An 18,296-nucleotide genomic window follows, 5' to 3' on the forward strand; every position below is an offset into this window, starting at 1 on the left:
GACCTATTCACCATGCTTCTGGTGGACAGTTCAGCCTGCATGCTGGACCAATTTCTGGTCTCCCTATGGGTGAGGTTGCTACCATATCTGTAGGGGATTCTCTTTCCTCTCAACACTGGTATCCCTTTCAACCCTATCCATAATCCCCAAAAGTTCACTCACAAGTCCAGTTGGTACTCCCCAGTCCGGGTTTGAGTCCAGGTTTTACTGGCCTTTCTGGTAGACCTGGGATTGGATAATTACATTGAAATTCAGAAGCAAGATGCAATTTTTGGCACTGATGTTCTTTAATTAAATTCAACACGCATTTATTGAGCACCTAGAGCATGTAAAATCTGGTTCCTTTAAATACATTTGGCTCTTAACTATTTAGTCTGTTTTAGTTGCTCAATTTGGATTCATTCTGATCCACCTTTAAGGGTTTTATGAAGAATAAATATTAAAATGGAAAATATTTGTACAATTCTTTGTAAGTATAAACGTCTTGTATGGATGATTGCTGCTACTGTATTAATATTAATTGCAATGACAACACTGCACCTTCCCAAGCACGAGTTAGCAGTTGTAAGGCCAAAAGCAGCCAGACGTGAGAGGTCAGGGGCGGTGCCTCCAGCACGTCCAGCCCAGAAGAGGCGGGGCCTTAAGGAGTGTGCCCAAATCCCGCCCTTTACTCAGCCCCTTTCGTCGGCGCGGCGTAGGCGGTTACCATGGCGATGACGTATAGTAGGCGGGGCGGGGCGGGGCTATGGAGAGGAGGAGGAAGATGGCGGGAGGGCGGCTCTGAGGAGACCTCGGCGGCGGCGGAGGAGGAGAGAAGCTCAGCGCCGTGCCGCGCCGGGGCCCATGTGGGGAGGAGTCGGAATCGCTTTTGCCGCCGCCGCCGCCGCCGCCGTTGCCGCCGCCTGTAACTGCTGGACCGGAGTGGGAGTGAGGGGTAAACGTCAGGATGAAGTTCGCTGAGCACCTCTCCGCGCACATCACTCCCGAGTGGAGGAAGCAGTACATCCAGTATGAGGTACCGGCGGCGGCCGGGCTGTGGGAGGTCTCCGAGGGGCCGCCGTCTCGCCAGTCCGACCTCCGCGGCCGCCTTCCGCTCTGGCTGCCGCCCCGCGCCGGGGCGGACTTTGACCCGGTGCCGCGGGAAGGCACTGCGGCATCCCCGGCGCGCCGGCCCCTCCGGGCCCCGCTGACCTTCCCCTCCCCCGCAGCCCCGCTGCCGCCGGGGTAACGGATATGAGGGCGACGGGCCCGGAGGGAGGGCACTGCCCCGCCGGGGCCGGGGCTTGGTGGTGGGAGGGCGAGCCGCAGGTGGGAGCCCGGGGGGAGCGTGCGGGCAGCCCGGGGTCGCGGCGCTTCCGCGCTCATCCCCCTTCCCCGCTCCCTCTGACCTCCGGTCCCCACCCTGGGCCAGCTCCCCGCGCGGCGAGGTCAGCTCTTGTTTCTCTCTCCTCACCTCTCACCACGGAGTCCTCTTCCGAGATCAGCCCTTCCAGTGGTTCCCTCCATCCCCCCGAGCCCTTCGGCTTTCCCTCACTTGCCCACTGTTGACAAAGGCTTCGCAACTGGGTTGAAACTTGATTTAAATGTATGTCACATAATGCAGTTGTTACAGTGTGCACTCGTATTGTAATCAGCTATTCTGTTTTGATAATGTTACTCGTCTTTTTACTGATTGCGTGAAGTATCCAAAGTAATCACATCTTTGGTTTTGGCTCTTCTGTGGTTTTGGAAGGGAGGAAAGGGGAAGAGGAAGGATGAAGGAAGAGAATTAGTAAAAATTTCAGTTTCTTTTCCTCTAAAATTTTTGTTAACTAGGGCGAAAGTACTGTGTTGTAAACAATGTACTTTTAAGCCATACCTGTGTGTTACAGAGATCATGTCACCCCTCCCCTCTAATTAATGTGATAATAGCTCCAGGAAGGTATTTTAATAGATAGTGATAAGGAACCTTACTGTAATCCAGGGAATAGCATAGATAATGAACCTATTTATAGATGCAGAAGGTAAAATACCTGATGGGCTTTCAGCATCGCAATAGGTTATTCTCAGTCGCTGGCAATAAAGCTCTTGGATAGAGAAAGAAAGACTTCTCTGTCAGCTACAGGAATTCACATCAATGTTATGTGCAGGAACAAAGAGTATAAGATCAATATGAACACAAATATGCTAGCTAGATTTTATGAAGTAAAATGTTTTAGTTCTTAATTTCTATTTAAGGTCAGTGATACATACGGTCTTTAGGCAATAGCACGAGTTTATTCATATAGCAGTTGTAATAATTGAAAACAGGGAAAGGGATGTGGATAGGTTAAAAAGAACCTTGGAAGATTGTAAAATAAATTCACCTTGTAACATACAGTATTTGATTATGGCCAGAAATGAAAGGCCTAAAATTATTAATGCTTTTCTTGTCACTTAATTTTCTGATAGTGTTTTGTGGCTACATTTGTAAGAATGACATGAGGGACTGGCTTTTCAGCCTGGAGAGTTTTTGATTTATTGTTTCTAATAACATTTGGTCAGTTTTAAAACCTTGGCTAGAGTCCAGACGATGGTTTTTATTGCAAGGATGGTATTGGTCTTTCATCTTTCTAGTAGTAATTTTCAGCACCACTGCCAGTTCTTCATAGAGGCAACATCTTGCACTTGCTGTATAGTATGGCATGCTTGATTTTGGGCAGAAGTAATAGTGGCTGTATGCTATGATTCACTTTAAGTATTACAGCACTTAACTGTTTCATAGAATTGTATTAATTTGGAATATCTGAGGCTGGAAGTGGAAGCATATGATTTAGTTTGAAAATGCAATTACCTCTTGATTTGTAATGTCAGCTTTGTGGCTGGAGTAACCACAGTAATTCTGGGACTCCTTATTCACATACTACATTTGTATACTAGTCCTACATGGTTACTCTAGGTTGGTCACAGAAGGACAGAATTCCTGAGCATATATGTGATTGGATTGTCTTTCCTGAGCCAATTATAAAATCCTTTTTTGAAAAATTCATTTACTGTGGGATATTTGAAATTTATTCTGCAGAAAGTCCCTACTGTGTGACACCTGTCTTGGATAAACTAATTGTCTGGTAGGCAAAATTAAATAATGGGCACTTTTCTTTGTGAATTGGAACTATTAAAAACATTTTAAAATACGGGTAGGGTCTGTGTGTTGTATATTGTTTCTTAAGAGCTGGGGCTGTTTCTTTAAAAATACTTAAAGAGGCATAAATAGTACTATTTAGTATCTAGACATTTTGGCAGCTTAAAAATTTAGTGGAAAAAAGGAACATTATAGAAGATGTTAGCCTTTGATAAAGAACCTTCTTGTAATGCAGTAACATGCAGTGTCTCATGTATGAAGTTGAGGCTCTTGAAACACTCTTAGTAGAACAGATATTTGCATTTGTTATTCAAGCACTGGTGGTGAAATTCTGTTGTATTACCCCTGATTTCTAGATTCATCTTCTTTGGTTTTTATGTCATTTTGCTATATTATTTTACTTTAAACACACAAGACATTACATATTAGCTGACAGATGTGTTTTCTATCTATAATTATATGTATTTTTGTGTATACATGGCCACACACTAAGTGCTAGTTCTTGTATATATTAGCCATGAGACCCTGGGAATAGTCTTTCCAGGGCTCTTTCCTCCTCCATAAAGTTAGAATATAGAGCCAGAGCTTTTCAGGGTTCATTGTAGTTCATAGGTTTTTGATGTAACCTTTATTTTTCTTCCTTGGATTGTTAAAATTATTGGAGTTTCTAATTTAAAAATAAATTGTGAAGTTCTTAGGCTAGGTTTTAATAGGCAGAATAATAAAGCATAAAAGAATAGAGCAACATGGAGAACCATATAAAGAAAATATATTTGATCCATTTCTGAATAGTTTTACAAAGAATTAACACAAATGAGCATAGACTATTCATTCCTCTTTCCGGTAATTATTTGAGTGTAAATCTTGGCATAAGAAATAAATCTTTGTAAGAACATTTCTTTAAAATTTAGAATCAGTGATTGTGTATTTTAGAGTTCTATAATTGATTAATCAAAATTAACTTAGACCAGTTTCAACCAAATAGACTAGTATGTCCATGTTAATATTGTATAGAATATTAGCAAAAGAAGCAAATATCTTTGGTGCCTTAGGCTGCTGATTTGTGTTTTCTTTCCTAGGGTCTTGTGATTCTTTTGGTTTCTCAGGAACCCAGGGGTGGTTGTTTTCAGTGTATATTGTAGTTTTGTAATAATAATGAGGCATCTAAATTTTAGAGTTTAAGGGAAATATAGAGATTATCAATCTCCTTGTTTTTTCAGGCAAGGAAACAAAGGCCCAGAGACGTTAAGTCACTGTCCATGATCATATATAGGTAGATAGTCTCTTGAGCTCAGATGTTCAAGCATTGGGAGTCAGGTTGCCTAGCCTACCTGTGTGACCATGATTAAATCACTTTCTCTTTCTAGGCTATAGATTCTTCATCTGTAAACAGAGCCACCTGGATTTGATGGTTTCTAAGTCACAGCCCTATATTTTCTAAGGACCCATCTGGTTCTAAATTTCTGTATGTCTTATGCTTTAATTATGTTTGATATATAAAGAGGAAAGAATGTAAAAGACTGTTATTAATAACATCCTTTTAAATTAACAGTGTCTTTTCCAAAGTTTTTTATAAGATTTTTAATCTGTGAATGGAAAGCTGATTCAGGGGAACTTTTGTTTAACTTAAATAAACAGTGATAGTCATGGATTAGTATTTTTGTTGTAGGATTTAGGAAAGGAGAGATTCTGCATAACTGCACATCCCTTATTTTCAAGTGTAAGAAAACATTGCCATAACATTGTTGTGATTTTCATTATAGAATGCTCCCATGAGAACACTGTGTTGCAGGCTTGGATTTCCCAAAGGTATTGTGTTGATTAGCTTGGCTTAACTTGCCTTGCTGAAACTTGTTTGAAATTTTCAGTTTGGCCACCCGATGGGGCACAAACCACGCTTTTTCTTTCAGTACTTCTGCAAATGAAAGTATAGTATAGCATATTTAAGATGACACTTGTAAATGATTGTGTCAGTAAGATGCTTAGCATTTACAAATGTTTCTTAAATGAGTGAATGAATATTGTATAGGACAAGAAGGTATTACTGTTCATTCTTATCTTTATATAATGAAATGTGTTAGTGAAAATATCCTGGAAAGATTATACTTGCCCATCCATCCTTGCAGGTTGGTTTTGGAACAGCATTTGGGTGAAGGCCCAGATCATAAGAACCTAAGAATCTTATTTGACCTAGTGTGACCATGGAAAATTTGACCTGGCTTTAAATCTAGTCCTAATCTGGAAAGGATTTGAGAAACTGATTGAGTTGTGTTGGTTAGGGGTTTCAAGTATATTTCTGTCAGACCTCAAAGGAGAGTAACCAAAATTCCCATGGAGTAAGAGAAGATAGTATTGGAACTATTAGTTATAGTTATTTTTGTGCATAAGACGAGGAAGAAATTACTAATATTTAATAAATGGATTGATGTTTTAACCTTGTTTAGAAGGTATTCTGAGGGAATTTTTCAGTGTATAGTCATGTTTCAAAACCAACTGAATTCTGAAGTTTGAACTAGAATATTATATCACAGAAATATTAAGCTTTTAAAAAATAATGAAGCCTTTTCAGTTTTCTCTAAAAGTATTGTAATAAATGATCATTTCTTAGAGTAATAATATTTTTGTAGTATTCATAAAAAGTCATTCTTTTTTCATTGTCTCATCTTTGATAACTTTTATTTAAAGATTATGTTTTTTTTTTTGTTTTGTTTTTTTTCTGAAGCTGGAAACAGGGAGAGACAGTCAGACAGACTCCCGCATGCGCCCGACCGGGATCCACCCGGCACGCCCACCAGGGGGCGACGCTCTGCCCACCAGGGGGCGATGCTCTGCCCATCCTGGGCATCACCATATTGCGACCAGAGCCACTCTAGCGCCTGAGGCAGAGGCCAAGGAGCCATCCCCAGCGCCCGGGCCATCTTTGCTTCAATGGAGCCTTGGCTGCGGGAGGGGAAGAGAGAGACAGAGAGGAAGGAGAGGGCGAGGGGTGGAGAAGCAGATGGGCGCTTCTCCTGTGTGCCCTGGCCGGGAATCGAACCCGGGACTTCTGCACGCCAGGCCGACGCTCTACCACTGAGCCAACCGGCCAGGGCCAACGTGCAGTTTTTAAAAGGGTCAATTTAGCCTGACCAGGTGGTGGCGCAGTGGATAGAGCGTCGGACTGGGATGCGGAGGACCCAGGTTGGAGACCCCGAGGTCACCAGCTTGAGCACGGGCTTATCTGGCTTGAGCTAAAACAGCTCACCAGCTTGGACCCAAGGTCGCTGGCAAGGGGTCACTTGGTCTGCTGTAGCCCCCCAGTCAAGGCACATATGAGGAAGCAATCAATGAACAACTAAGGTGTCAAAATGAAAAACTGATGATTGATGCTTCTCATCTCTCTCCATTCCTGTCTGTCTGTTCCTATCTATCCCTTTCTCTGACTTTCTGTCCCTGTATAAAAGGGTCAATTTATAAATAAACATATTTATGAGGTACATAGTGAATCTCTTTATAATTTTTAATTTTTTTTGTAGGGATTTGACATAAAAACATTTGGAATACTGCTCAAGTTGTGCAGCTTAACCAAACCTGGTTGGTGGGTTGCCTGGTATTAAACTGGCGTTTAAGATGGAGAGTGTCAGAATTCACGAGGGTTCTTGCCTTTTTAGGTCTTCCCCTTACCTAGTAAAAGGTAAAAGAAACCAAGTAGACAAAGCTCATGAACATAAATACCTTAAAAATTATTCATTCATTCAAGCAATATTTATAGGTGTTCTACTATTTGCTACAGGCGGGAAGATTTATTAAATTCTAGCTCTTTCATTATCTTAAAAATAGAAAAAACAAAAACCAGTATTTTTGTGGGGTTTTTTTTGGGGGGGTGGGTGGGAGGAGAGGCAGGGAAAGAGAGACAAGAACATTGAGTTGTTCCTGTAGGTGCCCTTACCAGGGTATCGAACCAGCAACCTCTGCACTTCAAGACAATGCTCCAACCAACCAAGCTATCTGGCCAGGGCTTATTTTTTTTTTAATTTTTTTAAGAGACAGAGAGAGGAGCCTGACCTTTGGTGACTCAGTGGATAAAGCGTTGTCCTGGAACTCAGAGTTCGCCGATTCAAAACCCTGGGCTTGCTGGTCAAGGCACATATGGGAGTTGATGCTTCCGGCTCCTTACCCTCTTCTGTCTCTCTCTCTCTCTCTGTCCCCCTCAACAAAAAATACATAAAAAAAAAGAAGAGAGACAGAGAGGAAGGGAGAGAAGAAGGGGAGAAAATGAGAGAGAGGTGAGGGAGAAGGGAAGCATTCATTTGTTGTTTTCAGTTGTACATTCATTGGTTGCTTCCCATGTGTGCCTGACCAGGGATCGAATCCGCAACCTGCTTTCCAGACGATGCTCTTAACTGACTGAGATAAGTAGTAGGGGCCATATTTGGTTTTATATTTTGGTTAACATACTGTTTTCAAAATTGAAAATGTAGAAAGGGGAGATTGCAGATTGAGGTCTTGGAACATTGTTATAAATTTGGATCACTTTTATAAATGATATGGAAGACTTTCCTCTTAGTTTTTCAAACTCTGTATTATATGCCTTTAAATCTTATTTGTTTATAGGAGGAAATAGTTAACCTATTTCTTTACATCACCAAGCAGGTGTATGGTATCTATAGGGACTGATGAGAAAAAGTAGTTATTTTTTTAGAGGTTAGAGGAAAGTATAATTAACCTGCTGTAAGTATAACTTAAAATTTTGCTATCTCTGTAACAAGAGGGTTGATATGTTGATTAGGAAAACATAGTTGGCCCTGGCTGGTGGCTTAGTGGATAGAGCATCAGCCCAGTGTATGGCCATCCCAGGTTTGATTCCCAGTCAAGGCACACAGGAGAAATGACTATCTGTTTCTCCCTCCCTACCTCTTCCCCTTCTCTCTCTCTTTTTCTCCTGCAGCCAGTGGCTCAGTTGGTTCAAGCGTAGGCCCCGGGTGCTAAGGATAGCTGGGTTGATCTGAGCATCAGCTTAAGTTGCTGAGGATAGTTCAGTTGATTTGAGCATCAGCCCTAGATGGAGGTTGCTGGGTGGATCCTGGTCGGGCACATGTGGGAGTCTGCCTCACTGTCTTTCCTCCTTTCACCTAAAAACCAAAAACAAAACAAAACAGAAAGAAAACATAGTCATCTCTCATTGATTGAGCGTGACCTATAGTATTTAGACCATGCACCAGGAATAAGGAGATACAAGTCATTAGACCCAAGTTCTGTCTCTGTCTATTCATAAGTAATTAGTGAACAAGTGATTGTTTTGAAGATTGAAGGGGTGAAATGTAATCAGACAGGAAAGCGGGGAGTTTTTAGATTATTGTGTGAGTGAGTGAATCACAAAGTTGTGATTCACAGAGTAATTCATATGCTTTGTGGACTTTTTTTATACCTCAGAGCAGTGTTTTTAAACTTACTGGTCTTGGGACCACTTGAAACTCTTAAAAATTATTGAGGGATTCCAGTATCTACTGATACATGCTGTACTGGAAATTAAAACAAATCTTTAAAATACAAAAGTATACAAATACACCTACTAGCCATCAGAGAGGTGATATCACACTTCTTGTAGCCTCTGGAAAACTCTACTGTGTACTCTTGAAAGAATGAGAGTGAAAAAATAAAACCAAATGAAGTTGTAGTAGTATTATGAAAATAGTTTTGACCTTTCGGGTTCCCTGAAAAAGCTTCTGAGAGTTACTGTTTTAGGGTACCAGACTCCCATCAGAGAGTAAGGAGGTGGTCTGAGGAGAAGCTCTCTGAGTTGAATTAGTGGAAATACCATCAGCTTGTCATTAAGGAGAAAGGAGTTAACATATTGAGCAGTTAGAAATCAGGTGTCAGCTGCTTTACAGCAATTCTGCAAGATAGATGGTTTTTATTTTATTTTTTTAGATTTTATTTATTCATTTTAAAGAAGGGGGAGAGAGAGGAGGGGTAGGAGCAGGAAGCATCAACTCCCATATGTGCCTTGACTGGGCAAGCCCAGGGTTTCGAACCAGCGACCTCAGCGTTTCAGGTCAATGTTTGATCCACTGCGCCACCACAAGTCAGCAGATGGTTTTTATTATCTCCATTTTACTGATGAGGAAACCTAAGCTTGGAGTATGGCTACACACATAGTAAGTAGAGCGAAAATTTGAAATCAAAGCTGTCATACTTTGTTCTTGCTTTCATATGGGAATTGTAAATATAACACTGGTCATAGCAGTGGCAATAATAACAGCTGTTATCTTTTGAGTGCTTACTGTGTGAGCACTATGGTAAGTACGTACTTTAAAAACATTTTCTTGTTATAGCAAGACATTCAGCTAGGTCGTTAGCTTTGTTTATAGATTGGGAAAACTGAGTCTTAGAGCAATTAATTATGTTGATACTGCTAATAATTGTGGGTAGCAGAGGTGAGATTGTAAGAACTCCTGCTCTTAATTCCTACATCATACATACATTTAGGTGTGATCTGGTCTATTCTGCAGCACCTGCTAAGGCAGAGGTCGGGAACCTATGGCTTGCGAGCCAGATGTGGCTCTTTTGATGGCTGCATCTGGCTCGCAGACAAATCTTTAATAAAAAAAATAATAACGTTAAAAATATAAAACATTCTCATGTATTACAATCCATTCATATCCTACCACTCATATTCATGGTTGCGGGTGGCTGGAGCCAATCACAGCTGTCCTCCGGGACAACACCAAATTTTTATTGGATAATGCTTAATGTACATGGGTTGTTGTATGGCTCTCACGGAATTACTTTATTTATTTTATTTATTTATTTATTTTTATTTTTCTGAAGCTGGAAACGGGGAGAGACAGTCAGACAGACTCCCGCATGCGCCCGACCGGGATCCACCCGGCACACCCACCAGGGGTGACGCTCTGCCCCTTCGGGGCGTCGCTCTGCCGCGACCAGAGCCACTCTAGCGCCTGGGGCAGAGGCCAAGGAGCCATCCCCAGCGCCCGGGCCATCTTTGCTCCAATGGAGCCTTGGCTGCGGGAGGGGAAGAGAGAGACAGAGAGGAAGGGGGGGGGCGGAGAAGCAAATGGGCGCCTCTCCTATTTGCCCTGGCCGGGAATCGAACCTGGGTCCCCCGCACGCCAGGCCGACGCTCTACCGCTGAGCCAACCGGCCAGGGCCCAGAATTACATTTTAAAATATGTGGCGTTTATAGCTCTGTCAGCCAAAAAGTTTCCTGACCCCTGTGTTAAGGTAATTGTTGGTCTCTTTTTAGTCCCAGGTCTCCTCTGCATGTTTTAGTAGAGTCTGGTCTGGAAGTAAGTATCTCTGTTAACTTCTATTTTCCTAAAGATTATCAGTGTAACTATTATTAGATAGGCAGCTGGTAAATATAATAGAAGACCTTATGAGGGTGAGCCATAAGAAAAAGATAATGCAATCCAGTGATAAGGGTAACAAGAGGAAGATAAAGAAAAGTAGGCATACTTCTTGCTATGGTGGCATTTGGCTTCTACATCATACATCAGAGAATGTTAGACCTGTAAGGAATTTCAGAAAGTATTTGGCCCAATTCCCTTTTTCTTACCTAAATGGGAAATGAGGTCCAGAATGGTTTTAAGTTATTCAAAGTCACATGGTTTGGTTGGTGGCTGAATTAACACAATCACTCTAATTTATTTTGTTACTTTTTTTATATCCAATGCTAATATGTTAATAATGCATACTGATTAGACTCTGAAGCCATACTGCCAAGGTTCATATTTCAGCTTTAAAAGTTACTAGCTGAGTGACCTGAGACAAGTCACTTACGCTCTGTGTTTCAGTTTCCTCATTTATAATATGGGTGCAATAATATTAGCTTTATAGGACTTTTGTGAGGATTAAATAAATTAAAATACAAAAAATGCCTAGGACAATGACTGCCTGGCACATAATAAGAGCTATATATGTGACATTAAAATAATACAGTTAAACAGTATTAAATATTGAGTTAACAGTATATTTGCGAGGGAAACCGAACCTCAAAACTTGTCCCTCTGAACTTGTTCAGTTCAAGTTTTCTTGGAAAATGGCTTTATTTTAGCTATTATTCCTGTTATCTGTGATATTTTTGTTAATCAGTTGTTCTTAACCTTTTTATATATAGTAAGAAATTTAGATAGGAAAAATTATGTCACTTTGAAATAAATTAGTTCACCTTGGTCATTTGTCACTTCTGTTCATTTTGGTTATATATTGTATCTCTGTATTTTTTTAATTGGGGTGAAATGTACGTGTGTATTCGTAAGTATGTCTGTATAGCTTGAGTTGTTTGAATTTTTAGTGGCTATTTAATTTTAGCTCTTTTCAGCTTTCTAATATAATTTAATTTTTAATACTAGAATTGATTTTAGAGTTGACTACGAATTTTTCAGCACTTCTTTTTTGTAGATGAGTAAATTGAGGGCAGAGTGACCAAGATATGTGGTTTGTCTCATAGCTAGCTGATAGCAGAGCCTAGAATGAGAATATTGCCTCCTGCTCATTGCTGTACCTTGCTGAGTCTTACCACTGCCATATAAACATTTCTTTGCCTTTAAATTTTAAGAATGAATTCTCTTTGTAAGAGTCAATATGAATTTAAATGTTTTGTTAATGATTACTCAAATATTCTGCCTTAATACATTTAATTTGAATCTAATTCATTAGATTACATTAATAACCTAAAATAGTTCTTGTGGGTGTCAGTTAAAAGACTGAGTCAATTATGAGACTCAAACCTTAATATTATTGTTCACTGAACTTACAGAAAATTAGCCATTGTCTCATCTGCGTAGAATCTATCTTAGGTGAGGAGACAGGACTAAGGAATTAATGGTAAGGCTTGAGTGGTTAGGTATAGAGCAAGACTCAGGAAAGTTGAAGCATCATTTAGGCATTCCTCTGTAACAATTGTATTTGAATGTTAACACAGGTTATGTATGTTACCTGTACATCTCCATCTTGTATTAAGACACATTATGAAACCAAAGTTGGGACATACACAAAATGACTAGCAAAGATCAGAATACATATTAAACCAATTAAGTATTCTTGAGTGCCACCTTCCTTAAAAAAAAAAAAAGCAATAATATGATTATAACAGCAGCTAATGTTAATTGAGTGTGGCAGGCATTTTACATTTAATCCTTATCCTCTCAGGTAGGTTTAATAATTCCTGTTTTATTATTATTTATTTATTTTTTTGAGGAAGAGGAGGGGAGATAGACAGATTCCCGCATGCGCTCTTACTGGGATCCACTGGGCAACTTCCATCTGGGGCTGATGCTCAAATCAACTGAGCTGTCTTCAGTGCCTGAGGCTGATTCTTGGACCAACTGAGCTATCATCAGTGTCTGAGACTGATGCTTGGACCAACCAACCTATCCTCAGACTCTGAGGCTGATGCTTGAACCAGTTGAGCCACTGACTGTGGGAGAAGAGAGAGAGGAGGGGGATCAGGTGGGGAAGAGAAGCAGATGGTTGCCTCTCCTGTGTGCCCTGACTGGGGATCCTAACCTGGGACGTCCATATGCCAGGTGAATGTCATCTATCCACTGAGCCAATTGGTCAGCACGCTTTTTTTTTTTAAATAACAGATAATGAGCCTGACCAGGCGGTGGCGCAGTGGATAGAGCGTTGTACTGGGATGCAGAGGACCCAGGTCCGAGACCCTGAGGTCTCCAGCTTGAGCACGGGCTTATCTGGTTTGAGCAAAGCTCACCAACTTGGACCCAAGGTCACTGGCTCGAGCAAGGGGTTACTCCATCTGCTGAAGGCCCACGGTCAAGGCACATATGAGAAAGCAATCAATGAACAACTAAGGTGTTGCAACGAAAAACTGATGATTGATGCTTCTCAACTCTCCCTTCCTGTCTATCTCTCTCTCTCTCTCTCTCTCTCTCTCTCTCTCTCTCTGTAAAAAAAAAGAAAAATAATAATAATGAGTGAAAGACCATGGTATCTGCCTGAGATGTCATTAAGGGATGAGAATTAGCGATTCAGAAGAGCATGGCTAAAGACAGTATATGATGAAAGTTAGAAGTTCATGTCTGTCCCCTACAGATGTGGCTAGACCTCTGGAAAAGAATTGCTTTGGTATTAATTTAGTGAAGTTTATTATTTTTTTGATTTTGTTTACTCAGTGAATGTGGATTTAGCCTTTTTTACTTAGTTTTATTTAACAAACTCAAATTTGATCAATAATAATGAAACCGAGATATTCTTTGCCATTTTTCAAATATTTTTAATAACAAAACTGTTGGTAATCTGGTTGAATCACTACTTCTGATGACAGAGTTCATACATCTTTTGATAAACCTTCCTTTTTGAGTATAGTAAGCTTTGAAATATGAGAATTTCAAATTATGTTGCTATTAGACATCTGCTGTAGAGGACTGCAACATGTTTTCTCTAGGATTTGTTTCCTTAGTGTCATGAACTTTAAAAAAATTCAGTTCTTACTAAACTGAGAAATTAGAATTGAAATTGTAATAACTCTTTAAGCCTGGGCAAGTCATTTAGCCTTTCTGTGCCTCAAGGTTCTTATCTTAAACTGGAGATAGTAATAATGGTTACTTTAGAGGATCATGAGAAGTGAAATGAATTAATAATTGGAAAGCACTTAGGACAGTAAGTATAACACTTCCTCGCATAGATGTAGGGAGTGAAGAATTGAATATAATGGTTTAAACCAGGGGTCCCCAAACTAGGGCCCGCGGGCCACATGCGGCCCCGTGAGGCCATTTATCCGGCCCCCGCCACACTTCCGGAAAGGGCACCTCTTTCATTGGTGGTCAGTGAGAGGAGCATAGTTCCCATTGAAATACTGGTCAGTTTGTTGATTTAAATTTACTTGTTCTTTATTTTAAATATTGTATTTGTTCCCGTTTTGTTTTTTTACTTTAAAATAAGATATGTGCAGTGTGCATAGGGATTTGTTCATAGATTTTTTTATAGTCCGGCCCTCCAACGGTCTGAGGGACAGTGAACTGGCCCCCTGTGTAGAAAGTTTGGGGGCCCCTGGTTTAAACCTAGGGAAACTTGTAGAGAATAACTATTTTAGGGGGTGGTAAGCCTTTTTTTTTTTTAAAGATTTTATTAATTTTAGAGGATCAAGAGAAGGGGGGGTGTAGGAGCTGGGAACATTAACTTATAGTAGTTGCTTCTTTCTTGTATGTGATTTGACCAGGCAAGCCTCTGGTTTCTAATTGGTGACCTCAGCATTCCAAGTCAATGCTCCATTCATTGTGCCACTACAGGTCAGGTAGGGGGTGTTAAACTCTTGAAATTAGATCTTAAATATGCTGATTTTATGTTTGAAATGCCTATAATTAGATATAAGTAGCTGGAAATTTGTATCAAAAATTGTATGAAAAGGTAAGACTTATAATTGAGATAGTAATTAAAGAATTAATTCATTAAGGGAAAGTAATATGTAAGGCAGAAAAAGAGACCCAGGAAATCTTGGAAAATATATTGTTGTAAGAGACAAGGGTCTTAAGGGTAAATAGATTATCAGAAGTGACATTGTAAACAGGTCAGTGAGAATGAGGAATAAGGATAGGACTTTTGGTATTACAAAAGCAGCCCATTGATAAATTTTGAACATAAATTGTCTTTGGCTAACTTTATTCTGGGTTTTAAGAGGTTAAATTCATTGAGGCAACCCATGTATACTTTTCATTTGAGAAATTTGGCTAACAAGAATAGGATAGAACCTTTTGGAATGAGTAGACTAAAGGAAAAGTTTCCTAAAGGATATGAGATTTATTCAGATTTGAAGGCAGTAGAGGAAGTAGCTTTAATTTCATATAAGTTTTTGTTTTAATTGCATTTTCCTCACTTATTAGCTGTGAGAGCTTTAAAAGTTATTTTATTTCTCTGAACTTCAGTTTTCTTGTGTGTAAAATGGAGATAATTACCTTGCAAGGATATTGTGAGAATTAGATGTAGTAATAGTATATGAAAGTATCAGCAAGGGCCTTACCTATAGAAGGTACTTTTCAATGAAATATAGCTGTTAATTTCTATTATTAAAAATTAGCCTGAGAAGTAACTTTTATTAATTTATTCAATAGACATTTATTTTAGGGTGTTGGTACTCAGTCTTTACTATAACGAGACCTTTTTTCAGGGTCATGAAATTTCTAAGAAACCAAATGATAGCAGCTGGACTTTTAGAATCCATTGCTTGAAAATCTACATTCTGACAAAATTAATTACTGTAGTTCATAGATTTTGAGATACACATTCCCCTGGCTCCATGTTCTAGCACTTAAAAAAAATTTTTCCCCCCATTGATTAGAAAGAGAGAGAGAGCATCAACTTGATCCACTTAGTTGTTCCATTTAGTTGTACACTCATTGGTTGCTTCTTGTGTGAATCCATGACCTTGGCGCATGGGTAGATGCTCTATTCACTGGGCCAGGGCCCATGTTCCACCACCTGTGAGCTTGGGATAAATCATATAGATGTCATAGTTTATTGGTAATGTTGCGACAAAGAGAGGGACAGACAGATAAGAAGGGAGAGAGATGAGAAGCATCAAGTCTTTGTTGTGGCACCTTAGTTGTTCATTGATTGCTTTCTCATATGTGCCTTGACTGGAGGGTGGGGAGGGCTACAGCAGAGCGAGTGACCCCTTGCTCAAGCCAGCGACCTTGGGCTTCAAGCTAGCGACCTTTGGGCTCTAGCCAGCGACCATGGGGTCGTGTCTGTAATCCCACACTCAAGCCAGCAACACTGTGCTCAATACGGCAACCTTGGGGTTTTTAGCCTGGGTCCTCTACTTCCCAGTCCAACACTCTATCCACTGCACCACTGCTTGGGCAAGCTTGGTAATGTTTTTCTTTTCCTTAATGGTACATAAAATAATGGTATGTTGGGTAGTATTTTGTTAAATACAAATATGTTCATATTTTTGATAAGTAGTAGTATATTTGTGGAAACATTATTTAGCCCAGTGGTCCCCAACTTTTGGGGGCTATGGACCGGTTTAATGTCAGAAAATATTTTCACGGACCGGCTTTTAGGGTGGGATGGATAAATGTATCATGTGACCGAGACAAGCGTCAAGAGTGAGTCTTAGACGGATGTAACAGAGGGAATCTGGTCATTTTTAAAAAAATAAAACATCGGCCTGACCTGTGGTGGCGCAGTGGATAAAGTGTCAACCTGGAAACGCTGAGGTTGCTGGTTCAAAACCCTGGGCTTGCCTAGTCAAGGCACATATGGGAGTTGATGCTTTCTGCTCCTCCCCTTTCTCTCTCTCTCTCTCTCTCCCCCCCTCTCTATAATGAATAAAAATAAAAATGAAAATCTTTAAAAAAATAAAACATCGTTCAGACTTAAATATAAATAAAACAGAAATAATGTAAGTTATTTATTCTTTCTCTACGGACTGGTACCAGTCCGCGGCTTGGGGGTTGGGGACCACTGATTTAGCCTACAGAGAATATCTAGTGTATTAAGGTTTTGCAGTAGTGAAATTGGAGCAGTGTAGTGGTCTGAGACCTATGGATTAGAAACTTTTTTTATAGGCAAATAGGAAACAGCATTGCAGAACCTTTGGGTTTCTTTTGTTTTCTTTCAAACAAACTGGCAGACTGTTACTAAGAGAAGTGAGAATTTATGTTGCAATAACTGTTATATTTGGGCAAAGTCCAACATGTTTTACCAACTTGTATAAACTTTATATGTTAAAGAGGACTGGAAGCCAAAAACACTAAGAACCTTTCTTGATCCTGGTAAATGAAAGAGGTTTGAATTTTGTTTAGAAAGAAAAGGTGAAAGTAATTCATTTTGGATTTAGGTTTGTGAAGATGAAATTGGTTTTCTCCAATATGGAAGATAAGCCTGTGTGCAAAGATAGATTGGACCATTCTGCATGCCTTAGAGGCCAGCAGAGGAGTATAGGCTTTCTTTTGTGGCCATTGTGAAATCCTTGTAACTTTTGATCAGTGCTTTGGAAGCATTGATCTAGCAGCAGTTGGTGAGATGTGTTAGAGATATGAAAGCTTATAGGTTGGTAAACCAGTTGAGAGTCTGTTGAAATAGGTCAAATAAAAGGAGAGAAGGAATTGTAAAAGAAATTGTGGTAGTAGCATTGACTAAACCAGATCACTAATCTCAGGGCTGGAAGGGAGAATGCAGAATGTTAACTCCACTGGGACAGGGACTTCTATTTTCCTCATAATGTGCCCCAGGTACCTAGAACAGTGCCTGGTACATAGCAGGTACTCAATAAGTTCTTTGTTGAATGAATGAGAGACCATAGTTACTGAGATTGTGAATTTGTGTGATTTGGATACTGGCAATGACAATAACAGAAATAAAGGACATGAGAAGAGTAGGCATCAGGGAGAAAGTGAATTGAATTTTAAATATTCTGTGTTTATGTTAGCAGACATTTGGCTGAGGATATAGGTTTGAGATTTAGTCACATAGAAATAAAAAAAGCCATTTCAATGAATGTCAGGGTTAGTACAGAAATACGTAAATGTGAATATAACACGATATATTCTAAATTACTAATTCCTATTATAAATTATATATTTTTATACATTTAACATGCACTTAATAAGTTTAATAATTTAATGTTGTAACAAGTTTTGCATATTGAATTGCCTTTTACTGATGGGAGGTACTTTTGAATTACATGAAAATTTTGAGTCATATATACTCTTTCCAATAATATAGTACAGCTAGTGCTCGATTTACGACCACGATTGGTTCCAACAGACTGGCTGTAATACGATTTGGTCGTAAGTTGAGTAGGATATATGTACAGTACTGTGAAATGATGTTATAAAAATCTTTAAGTCATATTTTATCATAATTTTCTTTCATTATTGTTATATATCATAATTTTCTTGTTCATTTTATGCCATTTGTATCATCTCTACACCATTTTGTTTCTTATTTTTACATTTGTCAGGTTTAAGTAAAACACTGCATTACCAGTACAACTGGTTTAATATTTGCAAAACATACAAAATTACAAAATACAGGTGCATACAAAAATACAAAATACAGGTGTAAAAAATACCATAGGAAACATTTTCTAAATTGCAAAACATATCAAAATATATAAACATGTACAAAACATTTTATTGGCCGTTGGTGCTTGGCTGTGGATCATTAATGTCGTCATCTGAGGCAGCAGTTGGGGTTACCGGAGTTGGTTTTTTCATAAACATGTGCA

The 18,296-nt window shown here is 39.6% G+C and overlaps 1 protein-coding gene across 1 annotated transcript in view; it reads left to right on the top strand.

Moving 5' to 3' along the window:
* Nucleotides 1–734: 734 nt before the first annotated feature.
* Nucleotides 735–18,296, top strand: part of XPR1 (xenotropic and polytropic retrovirus receptor 1) — a 142,165-nt gene continuing 124,603 nt past the window's right edge. Inside the window, exon 1 of the mRNA XM_066361679.1 lies at nt 735–1,015. Within this exon, the coding sequence (XP_066217776.1) occupies nt 947–1,015 (69 nt within the window). The 5' untranslated portion in view covers nt 735–946. The remainder of the gene's footprint in view (nt 1,016–18,296) is intronic.

This window comes from Saccopteryx leptura, chromosome 2 (genome assembly GCF_036850995.1).
Source record: "Saccopteryx leptura isolate mSacLep1 chromosome 2, mSacLep1_pri_phased_curated, whole genome shotgun sequence".
NCBI lineage: Eukaryota > Metazoa > Chordata > Mammalia > Chiroptera > Emballonuridae > Saccopteryx > Saccopteryx leptura.